Here is a 25197-nt window from a genome sequence, read left to right as displayed (position 1 = left end):
ACTTACAGTTTTATAACAGTCGCTCAGTCTGAACTGGTTTCATAGAATCCCTTTTCTCTCGCAAATGACAAGGAATACGACATGTAAACCAGTTTGGTGTTTGATTTTAAACTAATGTACCAGAACACCGACACCGATGAAGATCTGGGTCAATTTAAACTTCTCAAGAAGAAGAAAGAAAGAATCTCCTCTGGCGTGGCTTCATTCCTCGCCGTCAGCAGCAAGTCCAGACACGACGCCGCGGCGCTCTGAAAATCACCAGAACCAACGGCTCGATGAGGAAAAGAAAAGTATTCCCTTCCTGCATCACACACACACACACACACACACAGTAAACAACAACCATTTTGCATTCATTCCTGCAGAAGAAAGCACTCGTAGACGTCGCGCTGGCTAGTATTTATGGAGGAATGGAGTACATTATGTGCAGTTTCACAAGAGGTTACACGTCATACATCAGACACGGTGGGTTTACACACTTGAAATTCAAAAAAATAAAAGTTGTAGTTTATGGAGCGAACACTGGACTCGTGTCCCCGTATGTCTGGTTTTAGTACACAAATGAAAAAAAACAAACATGGTCGCCAGCTCCAAAAAAAGTTGCACTTGCAACGTCACAGCAAAGAAAGTAGTGGTGATGCGGTCTTAAAAAGTTACACTTTGTTTTATTAGAGACAGAAGATATAAACAAAATAAAACAGTTAGCGCTATACAAAAAAGAAAATGTATGTGTTGTTAAAGCAGTCCATCGTCATGAAGACATTTAAATATTGACAAACGTGAAGGAACGAGAACGAGCTCCAGTGTAAAAAATAAACAAGTCTTATCTGACCGCAGAAGAACAACAAAGTAGAAAACATTCAGCCTCCAAGGTCACGCCCCTCTTTGCAATGTGTGCGTGTGTGTGTGTGTGTTTAATTAATCAACACATCTCTTTGCTTTTTTCAGTTTCCGCCACAAATCTGAAACGTTTGTCTCATAAAAGCAGCACAAAAAAACACTTTTGAACAGAACTTGTTTCACATGTACACAACAAAACTCAATCACACACACACACACACACACACACACACACACACACACACACACACACACACCAGCGTCTGGAGGAGTGGCAGCTGAAGAGGAGCCGTCCTGTCTCGCGTTGTTGTCGTCGTTGTTGTTGTCGTTGTCGTTGTTGTGCGTGTGCTGTGGTGACGGAGCGACAGAGAGAGAGAGTTCGTACTGGGAGAGCTCATACTGGTCCGGAGTAGTTGTAGTGGTTTCCGTGCTGCGGGTCCGGAGGCTGCGGGCTCGGTTTGCGCTCCAGCTGCTCGACCTCCGCCGTGTCGGCGTGCGCGCAGAGCGGCGGCCGCCGCTTGAAGAAGTCGGACACGTAGCGAACCTTTGAGGGCGGAAGGAAGGAAGTGATGTCAGAGGAGGAGAAGAGGGGGGTGGGGGGGGATGTGAGTGTGTGTGTGTCTAGGTAAATGTGTGTGTATAAAGTGCGGACTTGAATATGACTGAGTTTGTATAGGTGTGTGTGTGTGTGTCTAGGGGTGTGTGTGAGTGAGTGTGTGTGTGTGTGTGTGTATAAAGTGCGGGCTTGAATATGAGTGTGTAAATATGAGTGTGAGTTTGTCTAAGTATGTGTGTGTGTGTGTATGTGTGTGTGTGTGTGTGTGCGAGTGAGTGTGTGTGTGTGTGCGAGTGAGTGTGTGTGTGTGTGTGCGAGTGAGTGTGTGTGTGCGAGTGAGTGTGTGTGAGTGTGTGTGTGTGTGTGTGTATCTAGGTGTGTGTGCGTGCGTGCGTGCGTGTGTGCGTGTGTGTGCGCACGCGTGCATTTAGGTGTGTGTGTAAAGTGCGGGCTTGAATATGAGTGTGTGTAAGTTTGTAAATGTGTGTGTTTGTCTAGGTAGGAGTGTGTTTGTGTGTCTGTCTAGGTGTGTGTGTGTGTGTAAAGTGTGAGCTTGAATGTGTGTGTGCGTGTGTGAACTTGTTGGTTACTTCCTGGATGTTATTTGATACCAAATACATAACACAACAAAATACAAAAAATAAAAACACACAAAGTGCAGATCGGAGGGTTTTCCTGGATCATTTTGTGTTTCTACACACAAACTTGCGTGGCCTGGTTTCACTCACGGTGAGCACGGCGATGAGCGCCCCCTGCAGGAGCCCCACCAGCACGTCGCTCCAGTGGTGCTTGTAGTCGGAGACGCGCGTGTAGCCGACGTAGAAGGAGAACGCCACCAGGAAGAACTGGATGGTCGGTCGCACCAGACGCGTCCACTTCCCCTGCATGCGCGCCTGCACGTAGAGCTGCAACACAAATAACACAAACACTGTTTTTAACAACTTATTTATGAATTCAAATATTTCTTATATATTTGTGAAATTCTTTTTTTTCTCCTTCTAACGTAAAAGTCGGGTTACAAGCTGCTGCTACCGTCGTTGGGTGTCCCCCGTTAGCTACCCGCTGTGGCCAGGTAGCGCTGATGCTAGTTCTCCGCTAGCACTGCTGCTAGCTCCCAGACAACCACCTAAGGTAGTGGGACCAGCCCCGACGCCCGACACGGGCAGCAGCAGCAGCACTCGCTCGCTACAGCGGGAAGCTAGCAGCAGCACTAGCATGATACAGCGGGAAGCTAGCAGCAGCACTAGCATGATACAGCGGGAAGCTAGCAGCAGCACTAGCTTGATACAGCGGGAAGCTAGCAGCTTGTTAAATCTTATATTGAGTTCTTTTTGTCATTTTATATATTTTTTCCTTTTAACACGAATTGCACAAGATGGACCCATAAGGATAGAAGTCTAGAAAATGTTTAGCACGAGCGCACGTGTTAGACTTTTTTTTCTTCTTTTTTTCTTTTAAAAGTTCATTTAGTAATGGCCTGCTTCAAAACACTTGATATAGCGGGAAGCTAGCAGCAGCACTAGTTTGATACAGCGGGAAGCTAGCAGCAGCACTAGTTTGATACAGCGGGAAGCTATTAGCGACCCGACATAAAATGACTCAATTAATTAATGAACTTCTACTTATTGGAAATCACAATTAAATTGGACAAAAACTAAAATAAGTTTTAGTATTTTAACACAAAATGTAAAAACAAGAAATCCACTAGTTGTATCTTCTTATATATGATCAAATGACAACACATAATAATGTTGTTCGAGTCTCATAAAGAATATTAACCATAAATAATAGAATATTAAGAAAAATGCAAGTAAACAATCCCAAAATATTACAACACAGACGTTAATAACTTTTTTTAAACATGGAAATAAAGGTCTTAAAAAGGTATTACATTTGAGTTTCCTGCATAAACCATGCTCTTTAGTCAAAGACAAACATAATTAGGAAACTATAAAAGCTGTAAGTATCTGTTACTGCAGCACTTTATGTGAGAAATCACACAAAGTAGAAATAATGACACTCTTCTGGATCTCCTTTCGCTCCTGAACACTATCTGTTATTTTAATGTTGAAGCCGCCGTCTTCCGGCGATTGTTCAGCGTGTAATCATGAAACAATGACGTTTCCAGTCACTTTTTTCGTTGATGTTTTTGGTATAAAAAGAAAAAAGACATTTCAAAAGCTACAGAAAGTCTTGAGGAAACAAAAGGAGGAAACAAAGGAGGAGACTCGCTCACCGACAAGAAGAGCATGCAGTACATCCCGAAGGACGAGTGGCCGGAGTAGAACGACAACCTGAGGGGAAGAACGACAATTAAAACACAATTCATGTCTAAAATACACTCGTTTTTCAAAGAAATCAATCATAGAACTAATACCCCAATTTTGAAATGATCCCAAAAGGGAAATTCTGATTGGATTCCACTTATTAATAAAATTCTAATGGTCCAAGACTATTATTATATTATTGATAACGGTTGAAATTAAACCACACTAACAAAAATAAACATGTTTAACGTTGAACAATTGCTTGTAAAATGGCGGAGAAATGGAGTAATGGAGTGATGAGGTGATGGAGTGGTGGAGTGGTGAGGTGATGGAGTGGTGGAGTGATGGAGTGGTGAGGTGATGGAGTGGTGGAGTGATGGAGTGATGAGGTGATGGAGTGATGGAGTAATGGAGTAATGGAGTGGTGAGGTGATGGAGTGGTGGAGTGATGCAGTAATGGAGTGGTGGAGTAATGGAGTGGTGGAGTGGTGGAGTGATAGAGTGGTGGAGTGACAGAGTAATAGAGTAATAGAGTGATGGAGTGATGAGTTGATGGAGTAATGGAGTGGTGAGGTGATGGAGTAATGGAGTGGTGAGATGATGGAGTAATGGAGTGATGGAGTAATGGAGCGATGAGGTGATGGAGTGATGGAGGAATGAAGTGGTGGAGTGGTGGAGTGGTGAAGTGATAGAGTGGTGGAGTGATAGAGTGGTGGAGTGGTGAGGTGATAGAGTGGTGGAGTGATAGAGTGGTGGAGTGGTGAGGTGATGGAGTAATAGAATGGTGGAGTAATGGAGTGGTGCAGTAACAGAGTAATGGAGTGATGGAGTAACAGAATGGTGGAGTAACAGAGTGGTGGAGTGATAGAGTGGTGGAGTAATGGAGTGGTGGAGTGATAGAGTGGTGGAGTGATAGAGTGGTGGAGTGATAGAGTGGTGGAGTAATGGAGTAATGGAGTGGTGGAGTAATAGAGTGGTGGAGTAATAGAGTGGTGGAGTAATAGAGTGGTGGAGTGATAGAGTGGTGGAGTAATGGAGTGGTGGAGTGATAGAGTGGTGGAGTGATAGAGTGGTGGAGTGATAGAGTGGTGGAGTAATAGAGTGGTGGAGCTCACCGGGACTCGGTGACGTTGCGTGGGTTGCCGGTGCAGTTGATCTGCAGCACGTATCCGCTGCAGCTCACCGGGCCGCACACGGACAAGAAGTTCGGCCGAGGCCGGCCGATGGTGAACTTGGCGAGGTCGGTGAGCGACTGGCTGACGGCCGCTCCGAACAGGAAGGTGCCGACCACCTTGTAGAGCGCCGACAGGTACTGGTTGAACTGGGAGTTGGAGTGCAGGCGCTTTGTGTGCACGAGGTAGGCTTCTCCCGTGGTGATCTGGGGAGAAAAATGGAAGGATTATTTTAGGTCATTTGGGGAAATATTCTCAAATTTCTCAGGAGATAAGGAGGAGGGACTGACGATGACGATGGAGCAGGTGATGGTGACGGCGGCCATTGCTCCGTGGGAGATGGTGTCCCTCCTGTAGGGATAGCTGATGCTCTTGTCATCGCAGTAGATCCCTCGTTGGTACGGGCTGAACATCAGCGTCAGGATGGCCGAGGGCAGCGCCGCTAGGAGAAGACACACAAAAAAACATGAACTGTCAATATACATTTCTTAAAGAGTTATTCTTGCAAATTTCCCACTTAAAATTTCTTCAAAATTTTCTTCAAGATTTTTCCGGTCATGTAAAAATCATATACCGTAAAAGATTACAAGCCGCGACTACCTTTGGTGGGTGTCCCCGTTAGCTCCCCGCTGTAGCCAGCTAGCACTGCTGCTAGTTCTCCGCTAACACTGCTGCTCGCTCTCCGCTAATGCAGCTGCTAGCTCTCTGCTAGCTTCCCGACAACCACCAAAGGTAGCGGGACCAGCCCCAGCTCGACTCGGGCAGTGGGGATGCGGGCAGTAGCAGCAGCGGGGAGCTAGCGGGAGCGCTAGCTTGCTACATTGGGGATACCCACCAATAGGAGCAGCTTGTAACCCGACTTTTACGGTGGTATGCAATAGAATCGTGAAAAGAAACGGCAAAGTTTAAGCGGAGCTCGCAGACCAATACTCAGAGAAATGTTGTGCCGACATGAAATGCATGCGTTATAGTTCAAACATCTTCACTTTGCTACTGCGTCAACCTCAACGAGCCTCTTTGCTGAAGTTTTCCATTTTTGTGGACGGCTCTGCAGTTTCATGTGGAAGTGAGAGTCAAAAGATATTTTGTTTTACGTGTGCACTTTTCCCTCAATTGTATGCCGGCTTCCTCGACTGGCCCTCAGTCATCAAAACTTTGAGAACCCCCAACCCTGGATGCTGAAATTCCCACAGGCATTAAGTTGCAGAAGGCATACAATGACGACCCCTCCCCCTTTAAATAGGTGTCTACCATTTAAAATCCTCTGCTGTAACCGATGCAGTCTCTTTGTGAGCCGCGCTGAATGAACGCGACCCTTCATCTCTGGTGTTGAACTCGCAGCACAAAGACACGCAGCTCAGGAAACAGCTAAGAACACACCAAGTGGATAATCTTTCATCTTCTTGGGCAGAAGGTCCCACCGCCAAGTAAATTAATCTGTCGGCGGCGGAGCGTCAAGTGGCGACGCCGTCGCCTCTGTGGGAACGGGATAGCGGTGACCTTTGGCGCCGCTTCCACGACCGAAGGATCATGGGAGCCGAGGATGGGACCAGGACGCACGTTCACACGCGTGAAAAAGAAAACATGCATGTTTGCGACAACAGTTTTTTGTGTCGTTGTTAAATTTGTTTTAACGCTTTCTCTGCGAGCGCAAACAAAAGAACTCGGACTTCAGAGTCGCTCAGCAGAAGCGTCGCGTAAACCTGCCTCTTAAATCTGAGCCGGGGGCACAATGGTCCGATCTGCAGGACTGATGTCCGGAACCTTCCGGGCAACTTTTAAATACTTCTTCCTGTTTTTCAAGAGGTCGTCGCCGAACTTCCTGAAGCGGACGCGAGCGAGTAATGGTTTGTTTTGTCAGTACGTTAGCGGGGCGACGGCGTACAAGCGGCTCTCCGCTAACATATTGCTTCCTTCCCCCGGAGTGGGCGACAGGCGGGACGACGGGGGAAAGCCACGAGGGCGATGAAACACAGGAAGACATGCTGCGGGGAGGGTATTTCGGGTTGTTTCTATGGTTACAAACACATTGTGACAACGTGAGAAAGCTCTAACGAGACTCAATGCATATCCAAGGTCATAGCACAACCTTAACCAGTGAAGGTCAATGCCCAACAAAACCATTAGAGGTCAATGCCCAACCTCAACCATTAGAGGTCAATGCCAAACCTTAACCATTAGAGGTCAATGCCCAACCTCAACCATTAGAGGTCAATACCCAACTTAACCATTAGAGGTCAATGCAAAACCTCAACCATTAGAGGTCAATACCCAAATTAACCATTAGAGGTCAATGCCCAACCTTAACCATTAGTGGTCAATGCCCAACCTTAACCATTAGTGGTCAATGCCCAACCTTAACCATTAGTGGTCAATGCCCAACCTTAACCATTAGTGGTCAATGCCCAACCTTAACCATTAGAGGTCAATGCCCAACCTTAACCATTAGTGGTCAATGCCCAACCTTAACCATTAGTGGTCAATGTCCAACCTTAACCATTAGAGGTCAATGCCCAACCTTAACTATTAGAAGTCAATGCTTAAGACATTATGAATTAACCACAAAAGGAAAAAGTGGAACTGAAAACATGGAACAAAAAACGAGAAGTCCTTTTTGCATTAAAAGAAAAGACTCTTGGTCGTGTCCAGCTTAACATGACACGAGTAGAGTGAATGCATCTTCTGAACAAGTGCCATTAATGATCTTTAATGATGAGCCACTTCCTCATTGAGGATAATTTATTTTCATGAAAAAAGGAAGCCCTCCCTTTTTCGCTCTCCACATCTCGAGAGTTCATGATTGCAGCAGGTCATGCGTGCCCTCCGCGTCTCTTTGAAAAGAGGCCCGGCCATTGTTTATTCTGCAGGGTGCAAGCATAACATTTAGATAAGAGGCTGCCGCTGCTCGTTGGACACAAGTCTCTGGTGGCTACGCATTGTCCACTCACATCTCCGCCCTGGCAGAGCTCGGCTATGGCCTTCAAAAAACACACACACACACACACACACACACACACACACACACACACACACACACAGTACCGCTAAGCTTATTTTAACAACAGAATCAGTGAAAAGTCAATTTCCCTTCGTATCAAACACGCTCCACTGGCCTCTGGGACCCGAGCCCAGAGAGAGATCCTATTATCGGAGTGTGACCGACTGCTTTTATCTGCTATTATTCCAGAAAGCCTGTATGTTTTTCCCCAGGTGGGGCGGTCTCCTCTCCCAGGGGCCGGGCGGAGGTTCTTTCCCCAAATTTAAAAAATAAATAAATATAAAATGGCCTTTCCTGCCAAGAGAAAAATACCTAAATTTGTATGTGCTGCAATACACAGAATAGCATTGCTTTTTCCATCAGTGTTCTTTATTTATTTATTTATTTTGGCGATATCTCATCAGAAACTAGTTCCATGTTTCTTTTCTTAACTTCTATTCTTATTTCCTTCATCCTTCCTTTAAAATCCATCCTTTCCTTCTTAAACAGATTTGAAAATTTTGACAAAACTGGAGAGTTTTTAGCAGAAAAGTGAAACTATAATGTCCCTTTTCCAATACATTTCATTCACCATCCCTGTAACATCTTGTGTCCTACACTTTCTGACATTTCACGTGTAGCTGTTGAGTTTCTTTTCCTCTTAATCTTTCAGACAATGTAGAAATAAGTTCAACCTCCCTCTCAAAACAAACAAAGTTTCTGTCCACAGAAGAGATAAAAAAAACATTAATTAAAAAAAAAAAAAAAAAAGGGAGAAGGGAAAGTATTGTCTTGCGCTTTCACAATCTCTTCTGGCACGAGCTCCCTTTCCCCGATTCCACTTTGAGAAAATAAACATGGTGGAATTTGGGAATCGGATATGAGGACGAGTTACCCTTGACTTTTTGACCCAGCGGGAAGTGGAAAGTGTTCCTGTTATTCAGCCCTCGAGATGTCATTCGAATGACCAACAAGTTGATGGGAAACCAGTGACCGAGCTGTGGGCGTCCATTCGCTTCAGGTTATATCAGTTTGTTAGCTAACGAGTATTTTGAAACTGGTGCTCCTATTGAGGTTAAATCAGTTTATTAGCTAACAGAGATTTTAAACTAGTGCTCTGCTTGAAGTTAAATCAGTTTGTTATCCAACGGGTGTTTGAAACTAGTGCTCCCATTGAGGTTAAATCAGTTTATTAGCTAACGGTTATTTTAAACTAGTGCTCCCATTGAGGTTAAATCAGTTTGTTAGCTAACAGAGATTTTAAACAGGTGCTCCCATTGAGGTTAAATCAGTTTATTAGCTAACGGTTATTTTAAACTAGTGCTCCCATTGAGGTTAAATCAGTTTGTTAGCTAACGGAGATTTTAAACTAGTGTTCACATTGAGGTTAAATCAGTTTGTTAGCTAACGGGTGTTTGAAACTAGTGCTCCCATTGAGGTTAAATCAGTTTGTTAGCTAACGGAGATTTTGAAACTGGTGCTCGGCGCCACACTGAAAAGCTCAGAAAACTAAATATTTAACTCCTTCTCGTGTTTATTTTGGCTCTATCTTTGGTGCTCATCAGTGAGGGACGTCTGCCCGCTCCACAGTGAGTGGCCGTCATTGTTCTTTGTGTTTTGCGTGGGCTAATCTTCTTGTAAACCCGGGGAAAAGGAAGAGAAAAAACTGTTGTTGAAAAGAAAGGGCATCACTTCCTTTTAGACCTGAAATTTTTCCTGGGAAAGTCCAACACAACAGTGGATGAAGAATAGGCTTTTTCTGGGAGTATTACAGCCTTTGAGTTGGAAATTTTTGCACTACTTTAAACTAGAGTTCGTCCACAAAGAGAAAAAGAGTAAGAATTGACTGAAATACATTAAAAAAATGTTCAAACTCCTGCACTTCTTGTGTTTCTTTCCGTCTGCCAACCTGGACTCTTTTACCTGCCAACTTTTACTACTACGTGTCAAAAACTTGATATATATATTTATCAAATACAACGTCCCTGGCTCTGAAGGTGTTAATATTAAGTATTTTTGAGTTGGACTGTACTCCAGTAGGACTGAACTCTACTGCCAAGGAGGAGGTTATGTTTCTGATTAATTTCTGTGATCTCATTGAAATTGTTGTTGTGAATCCAAATTCTCTCTTTTTTCCTTCTTTTTTTAACAGTTTCTCAACATTATGAGACATTTTCCAAAGAAAGATCCCATTTCTTGTGCTTGGATGAGAAAGAATCTGGCACACGCGTGTCATGATTGTCTTTCACAGTGGTTAAAGCAGGTTGTGTGATTCTTAACACGTCCCGCTGGTAACGTACATAACAATAATAATAATAACACATTAAACTGTACGATATGGGGAGGAATGCTCCCTCTGAAGAACTTAGTTGGCATTGTGTTGAAGGAGTTTATATCTATAACTCAAATCTCACTGAAGAGTGAAAACCAACTTTTTAAAAACTAAAAATAATTCTTCCTCTCTCTCACGAAACTGAAAAGTCCTTTTGAAACCATGCAAACAATACATTTATCACCACAATGCCCCTTTTTACAAGAAGCTAGCCTACGAAAACACACACAGTGAGAAAGACACACACACACTCACACACTTTGCGTCGCCCCTTCATTTTCACACAGGAACGCCAGAGCAGAAGTCAACAAATCCAACTTGACTTTGACACATATCAGCTAGTGTGTGTGTGTGTGTGTGTGTAACATTTTGTCAGCAAAATGCGACATAAATAACACTCAACAACCTCTCAAGGCAAACGCTGTGCTACAAAACTCTGCAGCCGCTGGAGTTCCTAAATCTCTGAGCTTGTAACGGCTTGTACGAGGGCTGCGTCGGTAATTACACACGCAACCAAACACTTTCCCTTTCTTCACCGCCGATTCTCACCTGAACTGTTCGTCGCGGCTGACCATGGATGAGACGTTTCGTTGATTTATTATTTCACATTCTGTGAAAGCGTTCTGGTCCCAGCTGTTTTGTTTGTCTGTGATTAGAGCATTGGTTTGACAAAACAAGACATTTTAGAAAGACCTTTGGACTCTGGGAACATTTAAAGGGCCTTTTTTTTAACAGCATGTGCTTTACCTCTCCTTGTTGCACGTGCCTTTAACACACAAAACGTGCACAAGAAAGTTTATTTATTCTATTCATCTAGAGACCAAATAATGACTCTTAAGAAAATAAATCCCCAGATTTGTTAATGCAGCGCCTTTATAAAGTGCATCTATTGTACTAATCATTCACCAGCTTCCATGGTACCAGTCATATACTACTATATTTATATGAAAATATCACACTAATAACACAACCCACTCTTCTTGAAACTATCTTTAGCTCCTTGTATTCACACTGGTTCATGATAACAGACACTTTGTCCTGCACCAAGATCAGTTTTTTTGCACAAAAAAAAAAAAATATATATATATATATATATATATATATATATATATATATATATATATATATATATATATATATATATATATATATATATATATATATATAAGCTTCTAATGTTAAATTATAAAATGCATGCTATATTGTCAGTAAAAAAGCTGTGTGCCGCATTACATATTTTCCCAACTGATTCATATTATTACAGTCAACTCTCGCGTGTGGGAGTGAGGTCATCCGAGGTCATCTGACTAGCGTGCCTTTTTGCAGAATGACCGTTATTTATTTGCTTTTAAGTTTTAGGAGGTTGCAGATCGTCACCTCCCGCGTGTCTGAGGACGGGAGTTTGGCTCCAGGCATCGAACCCATGGACACAACGTGTGAGTGAATAATGATGTGGAGCGCTGAAGATGAAGTGGAGGGATTAGGGATTAAAAAACGGGTCTGAATACGTCACTTCTTGGCGTCATCGTTAGACTCGTGTAAGTTACGAGAGTCATAAATATTAATTGTGTATTAAATCATAAGAAATAGACTCATAGCTCATAACACCAGAAACATTGGTGATATTTAGTTATACTGGAATATAACCAGTTGAATAGTGAGCTTGTGTCCCAGCTTTATTCTGAGCTACAGAATAGAAATATAAGCTTATTATCAATACAAGCTAGCTGTCGCCTTACATTTAACTTATACAGACACAGAAAAGGTGTGTGTGTGTGTGTAGTGATAACAAATAAGGGCAGGATGGAGGCTCGACTGCAGACGGGAAGAGAGAGAAATAAAACACTGAGCAGAATCACAGGATCTGTTACAATCTGGACACTCAGCACATTCTTGCCATATCTAACACACACACACACACACACACACACACACACACACACACACACTTTTAGATTGGGGTCAGACCTGATCAGTTTTCCCTCCACACACACTCCTAATTTGAAAGAAAACAAAAAACAACAAAAAACTCATTTAAAAAAAACCTTAAAAACTATTTTCATTGTTTATTAAACTGAATATTCTTCTCTGGATGTAAATCAGAAGATAAAGCAGTGAAACATCACCAACACAGTTTTCTGGAGCTCCAGATTAAATTAAAAAATCTTTTGTCCGACACAAAAGTCTAAACACTAAAAGTTAAAAGTCTTCAATCTGCTGAAAGACGACAGAATGTTATGATAATAGAGCTGAAATTGCAATAAAATGTTTATAAATTAAAGTGTTTCGTTGAGTACAGATGGTAATCCCAGTGTTACATGATCTCATATTGAAGTAACTCTGTTCCAAAATATAATATTTGAGTTTATTAGTACTGAGAAGATAAATAAAAGAACTTGTTGAACTGAGATGTCACAACTGTACTCCTTAATGACGACCCATCACGTAATTTGAGGTATTTTGTCTCCGACAAACTATGAAAAACATGACATCATCTTCTAATTATGTCTAAATAAAACATTTATGCCAGAAACACTTATTTTTTGAGCTCATTCCTAAAGTCTGGACTCCTTTTGTCTCCTTCGGGACGCACACGCAGGGAGCCGACAGTGCACTTGTTATTAGGGTTTCACACACGTGTGTGTGCGTGCACACACACGCACACTTTGTGTGTAGGGGGTTGAACAGCCAGCCGGTCATTATCATTCCTCCCCGTCAGTCAACAGGTGGATCTCCACATGTTGTAATCTTCAACGTTCCTTTCTTTCCTCACATGGATTCCTCTGCAGCAAAGTTATACTTCGACCCCATTTTATTGTATAAAACACCTAAAAAGAAGATAAACTCAGCGGGGAAACGAACATGTGACGTCTCCCATCACCTAAACCGGCCTCACGGAGCCGGAGATGTGACTCCAAACACCTGGAAGATGTCAAACTCTGCTAATGGGCTCAGAGTGGAGACCAGGAGCGAGCTGCGACACGTTGTTGTCTTTCCCCCTACAGTAGTCACACAAAGGGGCCCTAAGGGACAGACACACACACACAAACACACACACAGTTTCCAAAACAGGATTTTAACTGCCACAGAGAGAGAGATTCATGACAGTGATCTTTGCTCTTCCCACTAAAGCGTTTTTAAAAAACAGAGAAAGGGGCCACGGGGAGGAGGGAGGAATGTGCCGAAAAAGCATGAAAGCATTCACAGATCTTGTAAATGTTTCCTCACACACACACACACACACACACACACACACACACACACACACACACACACACACACACACACACACACACACACACGTGGAGATGCACAATCTGCACAGAAACAAACAAACACTGGACCTCTGGGTCCAGAGCAAACACCAGTCATTCAGATTGTGTGAGTGCATCACAGCAGACAGAGAGGGAGGAAGAGGAGGGAGAGAGGGAGGAAGAGCAAGAGAGAGAGAGGGAGGAAGAGGAGGGAGAGAGGGAGGAAGAGTCCTGTATGGATCCCAACCTGTGACTCCAGAGGAGACGCCAGACTTTTAAAGAGCAGCTATTTTCCCACTGGGGTGTTGGGAAAGAATCAGCGCGTCTTGTTTGAACAAGATAGGCCCGATGCTGCAGGGAACACGTCACTTTGCTCAACAGGCCCTCGGTGTCAATATCTGAGAGAACTTGCAGGCAGACAAGTCACGAAACAACAACTGGATGACCTGCGATAGCTCTGTAAAAAGTGTTGGGCAATCCCACGCGTCACCGTGCAGCTTTCTCACTTTAAAACGAGCTTGTTTGTGATGTTGAGGAGTCTTGATTCAGCTCCACACACACACACACACACACTAATAAACACACAAAGCTCTGCGGGGCCACACGCTGTCAGGTGTTCAGCCATGTTGTCAGGAGGAGGACGCGGGCAAAGAGACTCACCGACGAACACGCACAGCACATCCACCGCGATCAGAATGAACTTCTTCCCTCGCTGCTCGGCCATGGCTCCTCCAGCGCAGCTGCGCTCTCATAAAGAAAGCAAGTTTAAAAAAAAAAAAGAAAGAAGAAGAAGACAAAAAAAGAAGCCAAGGGCAGAGTTGTGTAGTTTAGGAAACACGCCTGGAGTCACTGCGGGAGAGAGTTCTCTGCGGACAAGTCGAGCTGCTCGTTCTTCCGGCTACGCTTCTCTGTGTACCTGCCCGCCCACCTGTCTCTCTCTCTCTGTCTCTCTCTCTCTGTGTGTCTCTCTGTCTCTCTCTCTCTCTCTGTCAGTGCGCTGTTCCAGGTGAGCCGCAGAGGACGTCGCGCTGCGTGCAGCTGCGTGCGCGCCTCTGTCCTGCCTTTTTACGCACAGAGGGGCGCGTCTTTCTGCACCAGCAGCGCGGCACTGGGCACATCCCACCGGCTGGAGGAGGATCCCACTTCCAGAAGTCCTTTCCGTGGCCTGGAGAAGGAAACGCCCTCTTTCTTTATCTTTCTTTATCTCTACCTTATCTCTCTCTCTCTCTGATTTCTTTCTCTCTGCTACGCGCTCTGGATTTGGCTCATCAAATCCAACGTTTCCCCATTTTTTACCACGTGGTTATTTAAGCTTTCAGGTAAAGGTATGAACCTCAACTATGACGGTAGATTAGTGTCTTTATCACGCTAACAAAAAAACATGCTTTGTGAGCAAATTTCTTGTTGGTAAGTCAATTATTTTTGACTGCAAATCAACAAAAAATGTTCTCACAAAAGTTTTTTCATTTGCGTAATAAAGACACCAATCTATTCATAATCTATCTATTATTAATGTGGTCACAGTCACATTGGAGCTCTCTCTTACATTTCCAGATTAAAGAGATTAAAGTATTTGAGGACTACTCACACTGACCTGATTTGTATTTTAAGTATTTAGAAACGTAGTATTCTTCTTTGGAGGCATAACTTATTCAGGGAAACCTTTTTCTCAAGGTGAACTAAAAGTTAGGGATTCCACAATGAAGCCGGAAGCAGCTTAGAGGCCAGTAAAAATGAAATATTACGTCAAAAATGTCACATTTTTGACGTAAATTGTTTGACCGTCACATATCAGTGTCTCGCAGTGTTTACTTTAAAAAGTTATGCAACAACCACTCAAGTCAGGAATTTGACTTTTAACACGTCACAACTGTGTCTTCCTTTTGAATCGCTCTCTCAAGAGGATTACAGTTCACGAGTCGAGGAAAACTCGCTGGTGTTGTGCACGCCGGCTCCTGGGGACACAGAAACATTGCTAATGTTATTAGTGTCACATGTGCCGCGAGGAAAAAGGGCTTCAAACAAACGTTGCAGTCTCCAGAACGCAGGACCAATCTGGAACAAATCCACACTTTCACTCACAACACACATGTCCTGTTTTCATGTGGGAACGGTGGCTCGTGCATCGACTGCACAAACACACTGTACCCATAACTACTGGAATAATCAGTTATGAACACCGATACAGATTCGTACAGATTCTCAGCTATAAAGTGGTCTGAACCTCGGCTCTGCAACATGAGGAAACTCACAAAACTCATTGCAAGTATTTAACAGAAGAAATGTGAGAGAGGAACAAGGCGAAAGACCTGCAGGACGCAGGGAGCAGGGAGCAGAGCTGGAGGCACAAGAGGAGACGAGTCTTCGGGTCATCTGGGTCGGCTGTGGAGGCCGCAGGCGGCTCGCTGTCGCCCCCCAGCTGCAGCTCAACGTCACTGACGGGGCTTTGCTGCCCGTTTGGGCCTCTCGGCGCCTGAGAGAAGAGGACGCAGGAGGATTGGATTTCAGTTTTCAACGGAGACCGCTTCATGCTCTGAGGTGAAAAAGGGAACATTTTAAAGTTTGTTTCATTTAAGTGAGTATAAAGTTTTCTACTTTAACTCATCGTTAAAACTAACACACATGTTAGTTTCAGACACAAACTAACACAAACTAACACACGCGTTGGTTTCTACACACATATCAAACACAAACTAACACAAACTAACACACACGTTGGTTTCTACACACGTTTCAGACTCAAACTAACACACACGTTGGTTTCTACACACATATCTAACGCAAACTAACACACACGTTGGTTTCTACACACGTTTCAGACTCAAACTAACACACACGTTGGTTTCAGACACAAACTAACACAAACTAACACACACGTTGGTTTCAGACACAAACTAACACAAACTAACACACACGTTGGTTTCAGACACAAACTAACACAAACTAACACACACGTTGGTTTCAGACACAAACTAACACACACGTTGGTTTCAGACACAAACTAACACACACGTTGGTTTCAGACGCAAACTAACACACAGTAACACACACGTTGGTTTCAGACGCAAACTAACACACAGTAACACACACGTTGGTTTCAGACGCAAACTAACACACAGTAACACACACGTTGGTTTCTACACACATATCAAACACAAACTAACACACACATTGGTTTCGACACACATTGGTTTTAGAAACAAACTAACATACAGGTTGATTTCTACACATGTCGTTTTATACACAAACTAACACAAACTTACACACACACTATTTCAGACACAAACTAACACACAGTAACACACACACAAACTAACACACATGTTGTTTCAGACAAACTGACACACACTATATATATATATGTATATATATATGTATATATGTATATATGTATGTATATATGTATATATATATATATATATATATATATATATATATATGTATATATATATATGTATATATATATATATATATATATATATATATATATATATATATATCTTTATTAATATATAAAATATTAATGTAATCCAGTGTGAGTTATTATTCCTATTAGCATGTCAAGTTTGGGAGTTTGGAGTCACAACAGTTTGAAAGTTCTAGCGAGTTCTCCTGCTTTACCCACAATGCAGTTGGTGTTTGCCACGGCAACAATAGAACTCGATGACTCACACAGCAGTTACATTCCGTGCCTTTAATCTGAAATGTTATATGTAGACCGCTTTTCCAGCCAACTTCTCGCTCGATATATTCTACTGATGCTATTGTTTTGCTCTCGCCAATTCAAGTTTTCTCAGTTTTTTATCTCGAAAGGTTAGCTTCCACCGTTTCTTTCCACCAAGCGTAGCTAACAGTGTTGCCATTCCACGCACACAGCGCACATCGTTTTTTTCCACCAACGCGTAGCGCACATCGTTCCTGTTCAAGAACACGTAGCTAACATCGTTCTTTTCGAAGAACATTTAGCTCCCGTCGTTCCTGTTCACGAACACGAAGCTAACATCGTTCTTTTCGAAGAACATTTAGCTCCCGTCGTTCTTGTTCACGAACACGTAGCTAACATCGTTCTTTTCGAAGAACATTTAGCTCCCGTTGTTCCTGCTCACGAACACGTAGCTAACATCGTTCTTTTCGAAGAGCATTTAGCTCCCGTCGTTCCTGTTCACGAACACGTAGCTAACATCGTTCTTTTCGAAGAACATTTAGCTCCCGTCGTTCCTGTTCACGAACACCTAGCGAACATTGTTCCTTTCCACGAACATTTAGCTCCCATTGTTCCTGGTTACGAACACGTCGCTAACATCGTTCTTTTTGAAGAACATTTAGCTCCCATCGTTCCTGTTCACGAAGACCTAGCTAACATTGTTCCTTTCCACGAACATTTAGCTCCCATCGTTCCTGTTCACGAACACATAGCTAACATTGTTCCTTTCCACGAACATTTAGCTCCCATCGTTCCTTTCCACGAACACATAGCTAACATCGTTCCTTTCCACGAACATTTAGCTCCCATCGTTCCTTTCCACGAACACATAGCTAACATCGTTCTTTTTGAAGAACAATTAGCTCCCATCGTTCTTTTTGAAGAACAGTTTTCTTTTTGCAAGAATCGTCACCAGCACGATGAACACCATCAAGATGCAAAGAGAGGCCATGAAACAACTGCGGCAACCGGGTCCGAGACCTGGTGGTACTCAGCCTGTCGTCCCCAATCAAGGCATGGCCAGACCCGAGTGGTCCCCGAATCCAGCCACCGAACAACCGGCTGTAGTAGGCATGGTGGATGCCGTCGAGGAAGGAGAAGCCCAATTGCTCATCCTCAACAGCTTGAAAAAGCAGTTAAAGTCCCTTTGCATGGACATACATAAGGTCCAAGCGAAGGTCGAGTCCTGGGAGAGATCGGACATCAAGCTCAAAAGGACACAAGAGTTCAATGTCCAAAAAGCTACACTCAAAAAAGCCTGCGATATCAAGAGCAAGCAAGTTAGGGATCTAATAGATCAAGCCCAAAACCATCAGATTTTTAACAAGATGCTTGAAGCAGCGATGGCCGAAAAGGCCGAATTGGCCTCTGAGAAAGCCGAATTGGACAGAGAACATCAAAATGTTCTCCAGAGAAGAGAAGACCAGCAGGCCAAAGAGAGAGACTTCCAAGAACTGAAGGCAGAGTGTGCCGCAGAAAGGAAGAAGAACGCTGAATTTAAAAAAATAATTCAGTGTCTTGATATTCAACAGCGAGAGAGTGCTTTGGTGGAAGCACAGGTGAACAGGACACAGGCCGAGAGACTGGCCATTCAAGAGGAGAACATCGCACTCCAAAATACCATCAGAGAGTTGCAAAGTGAAGCAGCCCGAGGAGAAGCGGTTAGGGCAACAAACACGACTCTCCAAGCTTCACTTAACGTGGAACATCAACGAAAGGAGTCTCTGGAGAAGAGCCTCAAGGACGTCCAGCAGGAGATGGACGAGGTAAAGCGCTCCAGAACTACAGCGGACCAACTACGGGCTAAGTTGGAGTCGCTGACAAGCCAAAACCTGGCACTCCAAAACACCATCAGTGAGTTGCACCAGGAAGTGCAGCTTGGGGATGGTGTTAAAGAAGCCAACAAGAACATCCAAGCTTCGATTGATCAAGAACATCGTAGCAGTGAGGATTTGCATGATCAAATCCAGACCATGCAGCGAGACCTTGTCGAGGTGAAGCGCTGCAGAACTAAAGGGAAGGAACTACAGGCGAGGTTGGAGTCTCTCGCAAGCCAAAACCTCGCACTCCAAGACACCATTCAGGCCGCCAACGAGGAGTTTGCGATTGGGGATCGTTTCAAGCGCAACATCCCGGCCTTAGAAGAACAGGAAAGGACCCTACTTAGGGAAAATGAGGTGTTAGTGAATAACCACATGGAGGTTATAGAGAAGCTCCTGAAGCAGGAAGATTACAAGCAGAAGCATGACCTATTGAAAGTCTCCACCGACTCTCTGCAGGAGGAGAAGGTCAAGTGGACGCAAAGCGTAGTTCGTTTAAACACCAAGCTTGAAGAGCTCGTTGGCTTCAAAACGAATTACGCGAAGATGAAGATAGAGAAGGCCAGTCTCACCAGGGAGAAAACCGCTCTGATCAAGAACATCAAAGACCTGGAGAAGAAGGTCGCCCGCAAAAACCGATACGACGAAATGAACAGGGTGATTCAATCCGACGCTGCTGCGCAGAGAAGTGAGAACGAGTCTCTACAGCAGCGAGTCGACGAACTCACCGAGTCCATCCAGTCTATCGAGGGTGCGCCATCTTTGAACTGAAACATACTATCGACCTCTGGGTCAGCAGTCGACGCCCAACCTTGCGTCGGCCCAACAGTACTTCCAGGCGCCTTCAGTGTCTAAAAAGAACTTGGCAGGTTTTCCTCCGGGTAACCTGGTTTCCTGCCCAAGTTACTTTCTTTTTTCTTTTTTTTGTTTTGAAAGGGTGTAGTTTGGATGATCCGGATTCCTCCTGCCCTTAAAAATTTTTTTTTACCCCCATTTATCTGGTTTCCCCTCTTGCAGGTTTTCCTGCGGGGCGAGACTTCCAAGAACTGAAGGCAGAGGTTGCCGCAGAAAGGAAGAAGAACGCTGAATTTAAAAGAAGAATTCAGTGTCTTCATATTCAACAGCGAGAGAGTGCTTTGGTGGAAGCACAGGTGAACAGGACACAGGCCGAGAGACTGGCCATTCAAGAGGAGAACATCACACTCCAAAATACCATCAGAGAGTTGCAAAGTGAAGCGGCGCGAGGAGAAGCGGTTAGGGCAACAAACACGACTCTCCAAGCTTCACTTAACGTGGAACATCAACGAAAGGAGTCTCTGGAGAAGAGCCTCAAGGACGTCCTGTGGGAGATGGACGAGGTGGAGTGCTGCAGAACTACAGGGGACCAACTACGGGCTAAGTTGGAGTCTCTGACAAGCCAAAACCTGGCACTCCAAAACACTATCTGTGAGTTGCACCAGGAAGTGCAGCTTGGGCATGATGTTAGAGAAGCCAACAAGAACATCCAAGCTTCGATTGATCAAGAACATCGTAGCAGTGAGGATTCGCATGATCAAATCCAGACCATGCAGCGACAGCTTGTCGAGGTGGAGTGCTGCAGAACTACAGGGGACCAACTATGGGCTAAGTTAGAGTCTCAGACAAGCCAAAACCTGGCACTCCAAAACACTATCAGTGAGTTGCACCAGGAAGTGCAGCTCGGGGATGGTGTTAGAAAAGCCAACAAGAACATTCAAGCTTCGATTGATCAAGAACATCATAGCAGTGAGGATTCGCATGATCAAATCCAGACCATGCAGCGACAGCTTGTCGAGGTGGAGTGCTGCAGAACTACAGGGGACCAACTATGGGCTAAGTTAGAGTCTCAGACAAGCCAAAACCTAGCACTCCAAGACACCATTCAGGCCGCCAATGAGGAGTTTGCGATTGGGGATCGTTTCAAGCGCAACATCCCGGCCTGAGAAGAACAGGAAAGGACCCTACTTAGGGAAAATGAGGTGTTGGTGAATAACCACATGGAGGTTATAGAGACGCTCCTGAAGCAGGAAGATTACAAGCAGAAGCATGACCTATTGAAAGTCTCCACCGACTCCCTGCAGGAGGAGAAGGTGAAGTGGACGCAAAGCGTAGTTCGTTCAAACACCAAACTTGAAGAGCTCGTTGGCTTCAAAACGAATTACGCGAAGATGAAGATAGAGAAGGCCGGTCTCACCAGGGAGAAAACTGCTCTGATCAAGAACATCAAGGACCTGGAGAAGAAGGTCGCCCGCAAAAACAGATACGACGAAATGAACAGGGTGATTCAATCCGACGCCGCTGCGCAGAGAAGTGAGAACGAGTCTCTACAGCAGCGGGTCGACGAACTCACCAAGTCCATCCAGTCTATCGAGGGTGCGCCATCTTTGAACAGAAACATACAATAGACCTCTGGGACAGCAGTCGACGTCCAACATTGCGTCGGCCCAACAGTACTTCCAGGCGCCTTAAGCGTCTTAAAAGAACTTGGCAGGTTTCTCTGGAGAAGAGCCTCAAGGACTTTCAGCAGGAGATGGACGAGGTAAAGCGCTCCAGAACTACAGGGGACCAACTACGGGCTAAGTTGGAGTCTCTGACAAGCCAAAACCTGGCACTCCAAAACACTATCAGTGAGTTGCACCAGGAAGTGCAGCTTGGGGATGGTGTTAGAGAAGCCAAAAAGATCATCTAAGCTTCGATTGATGAAGAACATCGTAGCAGTGAGGATTTGCATGATCAAATCCAGACCATGCAGCGAGACCGTGTCGAGGTGAAGCGCTGCAGAGCTAAAGGGAATGAACTACAAGCGAAGTTGGAGTCTCTCACAAGCCAAAACCTCGCACTCCAAGACACCATTCAGGCCGCCAACGAGGAGTTTGCGATTGGGGATCGTTTGAAGCGCAACATCCCGGCCTGAGAAGAACAGGAAAGGACCCTACTTAGGGAAAATGAGGTATTGGTGAATAACCACATGGAGGTTGTAGAGAAGCTCCTGAAGCAGGAAGATTACAAGCAGAAGATTACAAGGAGAAGGTCAAGTGGACGCAAAGCGTAGTTCGTTTAAACACCAAACTTGAAGAGCTCGTTGGCTTCAAAACGAATTACGCGAAGATGAAGATAGAGAAGGTCGGTCTCACCAGGGAGAAAACCGCTCTGATCAAGAACATCAAGGACCTGGAGAAGAAGGTCACCCGCAAAAACAGATACGACGAAATGAACAGGGTGATTCAATCCGACGCCGCTGCGCAGAGAAGTGAAAACGAGTCTCTACAGCAGCGGGTCGACGAACTCACCGAGTCCATCCAGTCTATCGAGGGTGCGCCATCTTTGAACCGGAACATCCCATCGACCTCTGGGACAGCAGTCGACGTCCAACATTGCGTCGGCCCAACAGTACTTCCAGGCGCCTTAAGCGTCTTAAAAGAACTTGGCAGGTTTCTCTGGAGAAGAGCCTCAAGGACTTTCAGCAGGAGATGGACGAGGTAAAGCGCTCCAGAACTACAGGGGACCAACTACGGGCTAAGTTGGAGTCTCTGACAAGCCAAAACCTGGCACTCCGAAACACTATCAGTGAGTTGCACCAGGAAGTGCAGCTTGGGGATGGTGTTAGAGAAGCCAAAAAGATCATCTAAGCTTCGATTGATGAAGAACATCGTAGCAGTGAGGATTCGCATGATCAAATCCAGACCATGCAGCGAGACCTTGTCGAGGTGAAGCGCTGCAGAGCTAAAGGGAATGAACTACAAGCGAAGTTGGAGTCTCTCACAAGCCAAAACCTCGCACTCCAAGACACCATTCTGGCCGCCAACGAGGAGTTTGCGATTGGGGATCGTTTGAAGCGCAACATCCCGGCCTGAGAAGAACAGGAAAGGACCCTACTTAGGGAATATGAGGTATTGGTGAATAACCACATGGAGGTTGTAGAGAAGCTCCTGAAGCAGGAAGATTACAAGCAGAAGATTACAAGGAGAAGGTCAAGTGGACGCAAAGCGTAGTTCGTTTAAACACCAAACTTGAAGAGCTCGTTGGCTTCAAAACGAATTACGCGAAGATGAAGATAGAGAAGGTCGGTCTCACCAGGGAGAAAACCGCTCTGATCAAGAACATCGAGGACCTGGAGAAGAAGGTCGCCCGCAAAAACAGATACGACGAAATGAACAGGGTGATTCAATCCGACGCCGCTGCGCAGAGAAGTGAAAACGAGTCTCTACAGCAGCGGGTCGACGAACTCACCGAGTCCATCCAGTCTATCGAGGGTGCGCCATCTTTGAACCGGAACATCCCATCGACCTCTGGGACAGCAGTCGACGCCCAACCTTGCGTCGGCCCAACAGTACTTCCAGACGCCTTAAGCGTCTTAAAAGAACTTGGCAGGTTTTCCTCCGGGTAACCCGGTTTCCTGCCCAAGTTACTTTCTTTTCTTTCTTTTTTTTGTTTTGAAAGGGTGTAGTACGGATGATCCAGATTCCTCCTGCTATTACATTTTTTTTTTTTTACCCTCATTTATCTGGTTTCCCCTCTTGCAGGTTTTCCTCCGGGTAACCCGGTTTCCTGCGTAAATTACTTTTTTTTTTTTTTTTTTACAATTTTAAGTTTGAAAGGGTGTAGTTCAGGTGATCCACCTTCCCTCCTTAAAAACATCTTTTTTTTATTTTTATTAAAAGGTTTTAAAGGAGGTATTCCAGGCGATCCAGTTTCCTCCCTTAAAAGCGGATGTTTTTACTTTGATTTATACGTTTTTAAAGAGGGTGTACAGGTAATCCGGTTTCCTTCCTTAAAAACATTTTTTGCTTTTGTTTATATGTTTTGTTAGCATGTACGATTAATAGTATAATATTTGTAAGAGCCATAATAGACTGCATTAAGATGTGTTTTTCCCGATTTATAAAAATGTCTGTAAATGCTCCATTAATTATGTTGCTGACTACATCACTAACTGATTTGTTCAGTTTTGGTTATTAGTCTGTGGAGCAAGACCGTTTTTTGAACGTCGTTGCCAAGTAGAGCATTTTGAATGACTTTCGTAATTTTGCTAGCGCCGTGCTAGCGCCGTGCTAGCGCCGTGCTATCAGTCGGTGTATTGCAGCTCGAAGAGGTAAATTGTCTCAACTCTCGGCCATGATGAAAACCATTGAAACTCTCAAGATTGATGGCACAAATGTGAATGAGGTGGAAGAGTCTTAAAAGAGTTTGAGGATGTTAATGCTGAAGTCCTGGATTTATTAGATGAAGATGAAAGACAAGCAGATCAGGATAATTGGTATGAAACAAGATCAGCACCTATAAAAGACTTTGTGGAAAATACTGAAAAGTGGTGTTCTGCAATGTGGATGAAAATAAGAAGGCAAAACAGTCACACTGGAGTTTATTTTGCAAGTGAACCTTTTGCAGCGAAGCGCTAGAGAAAACGCTAAACTTTAAAGGAAAGCACACCCAGTTTCTTCTCGACACAATGGGTCAAGACAAGTCGAACAGTCACAAATTGATGAATAGTTGTGTTCTTTCAGACGTAGAAATATGCGGTGTTGAAGAAAACACGTACATTGAACTGCCAAAGGTGTTCACACACAGCCACATCCCAGTAAAGAAAGAAAACATTCCACAACAGGAAGATATTTTATTTTCGAGGGAAGATCTCCCTCGTATTGAAGCAGAAGTCGGTCTGCTTATAGGTGCCAACATCCCATAGGCCATTGAACCGTGGCGGGTCATAGACAGTGAAGGTGAGGGACCATATGCTGTCAAAACTGCTCTTGGATGGTTGATAAATGGACCTCTTAGAAAGGGCAAAAACCCTATGACAGCCAGCGGTAAACTGCTAAGCTACACCGCTAATCCCATCTCAGTGGTGGAAATAGAAGAACTGCTAGTGAAGCAGTACAATACAGATTTACCAGAAAGAAGCTATGAAGAGAAGGATGAAATGTCCCAAGAGGATCAACAGTTCAAGCACCTGGTTACAGGGTCAGCAAAGTTAACCGATGGACATTACTGCATGAGTTTGCCGCTGAGAAATGAAAGCATCAGAGTGACAAATCATCGTGGCATTGCTCAGTACCGGGTTGATACTCTCAAGAGAAAACTCAAAAGAAATCCAGAATCCCATGAAGATTACAAAGTCTTCAAGAAAGGCATTATTGAAAAAGGCTACGCCGAGGCAATACCCACTCAGCATCTCAGTCGCAGTAATGGCAGAGAGTGGTACATTATTCACGTTGGAGCGGACCACTCGAAGAAAAAGAAGAAAAGATGGCGTCAAAG

The 25197-nt window shown here is 44.3% G+C and overlaps 2 protein-coding genes across 2 annotated transcripts; one reads left to right on the top strand and one right to left on the bottom strand.

The window, feature by feature from the left end:
- Nucleotides 1-393: 393 nt before the first annotated feature.
- Nucleotides 394-14528, bottom strand: LOC137802549 (phospholipid phosphatase 2-like). The gene is made up of 6 exons (XM_068600498.1): nucleotides 14059-14528; nucleotides 5126-5277; nucleotides 4779-5041; nucleotides 3633-3690; nucleotides 2125-2301; nucleotides 394-1384 (listed from the first exon to the last, which is right to left on the bottom strand). The coding sequence occupies exons 1-6, from the start codon at nucleotides 14120-14122 to the stop codon at nucleotides 1235-1237; spliced, it is 864 nt and encodes a 287-aa protein (XP_068456599.1). The 5' UTR covers nucleotides 14123-14528; the 3' UTR covers nucleotides 394-1234.
- Nucleotides 14529-17153: 2625 nt separating this feature from the next.
- Nucleotides 17154-22987, top strand: LOC137802232 (cingulin-like). Its single transcript, XM_068599955.1, has 2 exons — nucleotides 17154-19672; nucleotides 19939-22987. Exons 1-2 carry the CDS (start codon nucleotides 18022-18024, stop codon nucleotides 20880-20882), a joined length of 2595 nt encoding a protein of 864 aa, XP_068456056.1. The 5' UTR covers nucleotides 17154-18021; the 3' UTR covers nucleotides 20883-22987.
- Nucleotides 22988-25197: the final 2210 nt, after the last annotated feature.

This window comes from Clinocottus analis, unplaced genomic scaffold (assembly GCF_023055335.1).
Source record: "Clinocottus analis isolate CAN_PGR_092001 unplaced genomic scaffold, fCliAna1.0.p SCAF_5, whole genome shotgun sequence".
Taxonomy (NCBI): Eukaryota; Metazoa; Chordata; class Actinopteri; order Perciformes; family Cottidae; genus Clinocottus; species Clinocottus analis.
This window is presented reverse-complemented; position numbering and strand designations above follow the sequence as displayed.

What these genes read in the sequence shown, in the direction of transcription:
- LOC137802232 (XM_068599955.1), top strand. Translation starts at nt 18,022, where the DNA reads ATGAACACCATCAAGATGCAAAGAGAGGCCATGAAACAACTGCGGCAA. An exon ending in GTCCATCCAGTCTATCGAGG is followed by an intron (nt 19,673 to 19,938) that starts GTGCGCCATCTT and finishes CCCCTCTTGCAG; the next exon opens with GTTTTCCTGCGGGGCGAGAC.
- LOC137802549 (XM_068600498.1), bottom strand. Translation starts at nt 14,122, where the DNA reads ATGGCCGAGCAGCGAGGGAAGAAGTTCATTCTGATCGCGGTGGATGTG. An exon ending in CGCAACGTCACCGAGTCCCG is followed by an intron (nt 3,691 to 4,778) that starts GTGAGCTCCACC and finishes TCTTCCCCTCAG; the next exon opens with GTTGTCGTTCTACTCCGGCC. An exon ending in ACTGCATGCTCTTCTTGTCG is followed by an intron (nt 2,302 to 3,632) that starts GTGAGCGAGTCT and finishes TTTGTGTTGCAG; the next exon opens with CTCTACGTGCAGGCGCGCAT.